Source organism: Mustela lutreola, chromosome 17 (assembly GCF_030435805.1).
Source record: "Mustela lutreola isolate mMusLut2 chromosome 17, mMusLut2.pri, whole genome shotgun sequence".
NCBI lineage: Eukaryota > Metazoa > Chordata > Mammalia > Carnivora > Mustelidae > Mustela > Mustela lutreola.
This window is the reverse complement of record NC_081306.1, coordinates 4,761,298-4,768,129: the sequence shown is the minus strand read 5'-3', so window position 1 is coordinate 4,768,129 and position 6,832 is coordinate 4,761,298. Positions and strand designations below refer to the sequence as shown.

Sequence of the window (6,832 nt, the reverse complement as noted above, 5' to 3'; positions counted from 1 at the left end):
AATACTGAGCAGGATCCGAGGCTGCTTGGACCCGACCGGAACCTGCACAGACCCATTCTCGTGCAACCCCCGTCCCTGATCAGCCAGTCTGGCCCAGCTAAACTGGGGGGCTCGTGCTGTCGGCAACAAGATCAATGATCTGTGACTAAAAAACCACACGAGCTGCCATTTCCCCGCCAGGACAAACGAAGAACCAAGTCAGACCCTATGCAGCACCTGCGGGGCCACACCTTCCATATGCCAGTCTTCTGATGTTCTAGAATAACTGCATGTGACATCTGAAAATACACCAGTCCCTACAATACTACCCATGCTGCTTTTTAAAATCCACCCACCTCTTATGGAACGCCAGAGATGTTTGGAAACTCGGGCAGGCTTTTTGTCTTATCTAGATGAGACACGTCTACTGTGGACGCGTGATCGGGAAGAGAACGCAGAGCCCGCTGGTGACAGAACCCAAGTGCCCAGGACGCCTAACTTGCAACCAAAGGGAATTCATGAGAAGCAGCTCTGATTGTTGTTTTTGAGGCAGTAGAACACCTGGGGGACTGCCATCCCCCTCTCCTGAGCCGAAGGCCAAGGGCATCCTGCAGATTTCCAGAAGGAACTCCATCCCTCCCCGCCGCCAAAAGGATTGGCCCAGGGGGCTGACTTTGCTCTGCCAGGCAATCATCACATGGGTGACTGACTTACACTGTATATTTTCTTTTATTTCAACCTATCCCCAAAGCCCAGAGCAACTTAAACCCAGAAGAGCCACCACTTTCGTCCAAAAAGGAATTTTTTTGAAAGCTTAACTGATAACTCCACGGCCATTCATTCAGCTGACTCCCAAGGAAATGGAAGGCATCTGGAAAATGTATTTAAAAATTGATTTAACGTTGGGCCGTGTTAAATGTTTTAATTTCCAAGCAATGCAAGGGCCACTAAAACATCAATTAGTCCCAGCAATCAGGTAGGAATATTGGCTTCTGTTGAGGGATTCATTTATTTCAGCTCTGCTAAATATCTAAGAAGGAGAAATCCAATGCAGCCTACAGCTCCGAGGGAGGGGACATTCAGCCAGAAAAGAATCCAGATCAGGGCCCAGCTAAAATGGTGCCTTTGCCAGCATCCACCACCCCCTGGCATCTCTCTCTCCAGAGGGAAGGCAGTGACTTGTACATAAGGTCCTCATGCTGGTGACAGAAAACACCCTTCCCTCCCCACAGTTTCTCTCTCTCCGAGCTGGAAAGCATGAGAGCTTGAAACGGGGCAGAGAACAGCTCCATGATGAGAACACAGGCCAGTGTAAGAACTTTTTCTCATCATTTTTAATCATTATTCTTCCTTCCAGTGCCTTTTAAATTTCAAGGCCCTGGGGTCTTCCCTGTCCCAGTGGAGGCTGTGGGTTGGGGTAGTAGGGGTCTCACAGTCTGGAGGGCCTCTGTTTCCACACAGCGGGGCCAGTTGCTCGGGCACTGAAGGGCCATCTGCACATGCTGCTCACCACACGGTCTTGGGCAGGAGAACCAGCAGACAGCCCAGCCAAGGACCCCAGGTGACAGGGCCTCCTAGAAGGAGACAAGAGTGCACACGTCTCAGCAGCCTGCAGAGGGCAAACCCCGAAAGCCCAGCTCCCTGGGTCTCCCTCTGGACCACTCACTTGATCTCCCAGAATGCTGTTGGCTCTTCTCTGAGGCAGGAATAAGGACCTCAAAGCGGGGGATGGGGGAGATTGGGGGCAAGGTTGGGGGAGTGCAGGCACAGGAACGACACAGCAGCAGGGTAGTAGAAATTAAATGACATTGTGTGAATCAGTTTGTAGCAGAGCTGCCTTAATCCTAAGAGTCACCTGGGGAGACTGTTAAAAATGCAGATTCCAGGGGGTGCCTGGGTGGTTCCGGTCATGATCTCAGGGTCCTAGCATGGAGCCCACTTTGGGCTCCCTGCTCGGTGTGGAGTCTGCTTCTCCCTCTGCACCCACCCACCCCCCGCCCGGCTCTCACTCTCTCTCTCTCTCCCTCCCTCAAATAAATAAATAAAATCTTAGGGGGGGAAAAATGCGAATCCCAGGATCATCCCCTGGAGACTGTGATTGACCAAGCCTGGGGTGAGGCCCCAGGAATCTGTATTTGAAGGACTCCTCCGAGGTAATCCTGATAATGAAGCAAGTTCAGGAAACCAGATTAAGGGCCTCCCACACAGGAAGTGCCCGTGGGGTGAAGGGAAAGCGAAGGGCATCGAGGGTCGCGCGGGGACACCACTTCCTGACACGGCTGGTTCAAGGGAAAAACAGGTCCTGTGTCTGCACAAGGGCTTGGGCAATAGTCATTAAAATGACCAAGGCATGCATCCTCTGACCCAGCAGTGCCACTTTGAAGATTTTATCCCGCGGATATACTCAAACAGATGCAAATGGTAAGTGCTTAATAGAAAAAGAAAAATATGGGGAAAAAATTTTTTAAAAAATAGGGGGAAATGTCCGTCTGTAGACATCTGGTGAAATACTTATGGTCTAGCCAGGAAACCGACAACTGCCTGGCTCCCGTGTGCAGAAACAGAACCACCTCCCACATACACTGTTAGGTGAGATGGGCAAGGTGCAGAACAAAGGCGGAAACAACCATTTAAAAAAGTGCACAGGTAATCTATGGAGGTGCAGAGACTATCTCTGGACAAATACACAAGAAGCTGGTAACACGACTTGCCTCTGGAGAAGGGAGGTGACAAGGTGACAAGGGGACAGGGGACAGAGGGAGACCTTTCACTCCATTCCTTTTCAGCCCTTATACATTTTGAATCCTGTGCATTATCTCTTGTGTTATATAATTCACATAAAACACAATAGTTAAAAACAATTTTTAAATGGTGGCACCTGGGTGGCTCCACTGGTTCGGGGTCCAACCCCTGATTTCAGCTCAGGTCATGCTCGTAGGGTGGTGAGATCGAGCTCCGCATCAGGCTCTGCACTGGCTGTGGAGCCTGCTGAAGGTTCTCCCTCTTCCCCTCAGCCCATCCCCTCCACACTGTACCTACCCTCTGCTCTCTCTCCCTAAAAAAAAATAAAATAATTAAAAATGTATGCATATAACTTCAATGAAGTTTTGGGTTTTTTAAGATTTTATTTATTATTTATTATTATTTGTCAGAAAGAGAGAGGGAGCAAGGGCTCAAGCAGGGGGAGCAGCAGGCAGAGGGAGAGGCAGGCTCCCTGCTGAACAAGGAACCTGATGCAGGACTTGATCCCAGGACGCTGGGATCATGGCCTGAGCTGAAGGCAGCAGCTTAACCAAATGACCCACCCAGGTGCCCCTGAAGGCAGATGCTTAACCAACTGAGCCACCTAGGCATCCCACTTCAATGAAAAGTTTTTAAAATAACAGTAAATCAGGTGTGCCTGATTTCAGCCCAGGTCATGACCTCAGGGCATGGGATCGAGCCCTGTGTTGGGCTCCATGCACAGTGGGGAGTCTGCTTGGGATTCTCCCTCCCTCTCCCTTGGTCCCTCTCCCCTGCCACACTCAAATAAATAAGTAAACTTTAAAAAGAAAAAAAAAAAAAAAAAAACAATCGTAGTAAATCGAAGGCAATGGCTCCTGCTTAAAATGCCACCTCAGGCCATTTGTGGCTGCAGAAATTGGGAATCCCCCAGTTCTCCATCACCAAGGGAAGGCTGGGGCAGACGGAGGGAGATATTCACGTCAGAAAAAGGTAGAGCGGAGGTTTGGAGGACCGAGGTCTTTTTGCTCACTGGCTATTTGCTCGAGATGCTCTCTCTACCTGGGATATATTCTCCTCAGCGTGGGCTGCAATTCAGACATTACGTCTTTGGGAAGTTTCCATGCCCACTGGCTAATCCCCCCAAGCCTATGTCAGCTGTCTCACCCCTGTGTTCCCTGTCACAGAACCTGTCATAGTGCCTCACGACCGCCATTCTATGAACGCCTTCCCACCCCCGCTTGCTCGATGGAGGGCTCAGTGAGCACTGAGGACACACGTGGCTTGGTCACTGCTGTCTCCCCAGAATCCAACAAGGTGCCTCATCCAGAAATGGTGCTCACTAAAGATAGAAGGGGTCACAAGAAAGGGACAGAGTGGGCAGGAAGAGAGGACCAACCCCCTTATCCTAGCCCAGCCCTAGTCACCACCCCCTACCTCTGCCTCCTTCCTTCCCGGTCTGCCCAGATGTGAAATCCCCTTGTTCGTGTACAAGACAGCCTTACCTGCCTTGCTCATCTCTGTGTTCCCGGCTCCGGCTGCAGACCGGACCCACAGGAGGTGCCCAAGATATACTGCTTGAATTGATTAATTAGTACTGGTCAGTGAGAAGGAGGTAGGATGCAGGGCAACTGCTGAAATGCATTTCGTCCTGAGAGATCCTGATTCAGCGAGTTCGGGGTGGGGTCCCCGAAACCGGCGGTTTCACAAGTCCCCCCCCCGCCCCCCGGGGACCTGAGAGTCGTGTACGCGCACTTGGGGGGGACTTTGGATTTTCCTCGGAAAGCACTCTCTGAAGAATGTGAGTCCCCACTCTGAATCTTAGGAACCTCCGGCCCCACGCCGGGCAGGGGACAAGGAAGCGGTGTAGGGGTAGGGGCACCAGCAGAGGGTTTTCCGCTCACCGGGAGGAGGACTGGAGGAGGGGGTCCGGGCGGGACTGGCGCTCGGGGGCGTGTCCAGCCAGGCGCGAGGGTTGGCGCCATCTAGCGCTCGCTGGAGGCTCTGCAGCTGCAGCATGCTGAGCCGCCGGCGCTGGGCTGGGGTCACGGCCGCGGCGTTCTCCGGGCCCAGCGCGGCGATCTGCTCCACGGACAGCTCCTGCAGCGGACAGAGGGCACAGCGCCCTCAGAAGTGCCCCTCCGCGGCCTTCCCAAACCTTGGTCATCTGCCCGGGGCCCGCACAACTTTGCCATACCCGTGTACCATTTGTGCTCTGGAGATTTTCCCTTAAAATCACATGGTTCTTTCCACTACTCGAACACATTTCGTTCTTAAAAGGAAAATTTTAGGTGGAAATTTCCCAAAATGGAAGACCGGAGTGACTTGCCATCAGTAACCATTAACAATAAGCTAAAAGAAATGAACATTATTGAATTCGAGCTAGCTGTGTTGGCCAACGATGTCTGAGCCCAAGATCTCTGAAAAATTAATCAAGAAGTTGGGGTGCCTGGGTGCTCAGTGGGTTAAAGCCTCTGTTTTCCGCTCAGATCATGGTCCCAGGGTCTTGGGATCGAGCTCCACATTGGGCTCTCTGCTCAGCAGGGAGCCTGCTTCTCTCTCTGTGGCCTCTCTTGCCTGCTTGTGACCTCTGTCAAATAAATAAATAAGATCTTATTTTTAAAAAAATTTTTTTTATAATCAAGAAGAAGAGATTTGAAGTGTTATAAGGGTTAAAGACATTTTAGCTCCAACCTGAGACCTTCCTCCTTGAAGTAATCAGCATTAAAGGAGAGTTGAAAAGAAAGTCATGATTTTCTCACTGTGTGACTTAATGTTGTTTAATTCAGTACAAGGTACTTCCCTGATGCTTCAAGTTCCCACCGGAGAAATACTGACATAGAGGAGAAGATATAAGCCTAAAGGCCAAAGGTTTAAATCTGTGTCCCAGTTCTGCCACATACTAGCTGTGTGACCTCAAGAAGATTTCACAGCCTCTCTGGGCTTTTGGACTAGACACGGGATGGCGCAGAGAGCTCCTCTCCTGGGTGGATCCTGATCCTCTGGTGTGACTGCCTGCAGAACATGGGGAAGGGGGGTGGGGGGGTGAGTCCTGCCAGGGCTCAGTGGAGGAAAGGTGTGATAATCTATTAGTGACATCTGTCATGGTCACTAGAAGCAGAGTCAGAGTTCACTGCGTCTTCGATGCTCCTGAACAAGACATTTACTGAAGCTGCTTCTAGCTCAGAGGACTTGGTGGCTAGTTCCAGTGGGTCTGGAATGAGACGGGATGGCAGGGATGGCAGGATTCCGAATTTGTAGAGAGGCGTCTCAAGTCATGCCGCTTATTTTCTAAGGGCCCCAAAGATTCTGGGAAGTGGGCTATGCCCCTTCACCCACTCCTCTTTCCTCCTTTACTCTTCTTCTTCCCTGTCTACGGAGATGCCTCCCTGGAACCGTGTCATTCCTCTGCCTAGAATTCTTCCCTGCCCCCCACTTCCAGGACACAGTTCCAGTTCCTAAATATGGCAGTGGGCCCTCATACTTTGGGCCAAGCCCACCTGTCCAGCTGCCTCCCCCGGACACTCTTCACTGCAGGAGAATGAGCATCCATGTTCGTAGACCCCAGGCGGCAGCATCTTTGCTGTGCCCTTTCTCCTGCCTGGAACACTATTCCTCCCTCCGACCTAGCTAACCTGTCATGCAAGGTCAGCATCACCTCTTCCCTCACACACACACACACACACACACACACAGGTACACTTCTGGCTTACAACTTCCACCGTCCATTAACATAAGAGTCTGTATTCTACAAATTGCCTGTTTTTCCAATGCAACTGCCTTGCAACTAGATGGAACCTCTAAGCCTATTGGACTGTGTTTTAAAAATAAAAATAATCTAAAAAATAATAAAAATAAATAAATTCATGGGCGCCTGAGCAGCTCAGTGGGTTAAGCCTCTGCCTGCAGCTCAGGTCACGATCTCAGGGTCCTGGGCTCCACATAGGGCTCTCTGCTTGATGGGGAGCCTGCTTCCCCCTCTCTCTCTCCCTCTGCCTGCCTCTCTGCCTATTTGTGATCTCTGTCGAAAAAATAAATAAATAAAAATCTTTTAAAAATAACATTAAAATAAATTTTTAAAAAATTCGAAGTGGTCACCAACATTTAATTATTAGCAGGTTTCATAGGAAAA

The 6,832-nt window shown here is 50.6% G+C and overlaps 1 protein-coding gene across 1 annotated transcript in view; it reads right to left on the bottom strand.

The window, feature by feature from the left end:
• Nucleotides 1-723: 723 nt before the first annotated feature.
• The window catches only part of OTOA (otoancorin), a 62,217-nt gene continuing 56,108 nt past the window's right edge, over nucleotides 724-6,832 (bottom strand). Inside the window, exons 28-29 of the mRNA XM_059155219.1 lie at nucleotides 4,605-4,800; nucleotides 724-1,553 (exon numbers count right to left, since the gene is read on the bottom strand). Of these exons, the coding sequence (XP_059011202.1) occupies nucleotides 1,486-1,553; nucleotides 4,605-4,800 (264 nt within the window). The 3' untranslated portion in view covers nucleotides 724-1,485. The remainder of the gene's footprint in view (nucleotides 1,554-4,604; nucleotides 4,801-6,832) is intronic.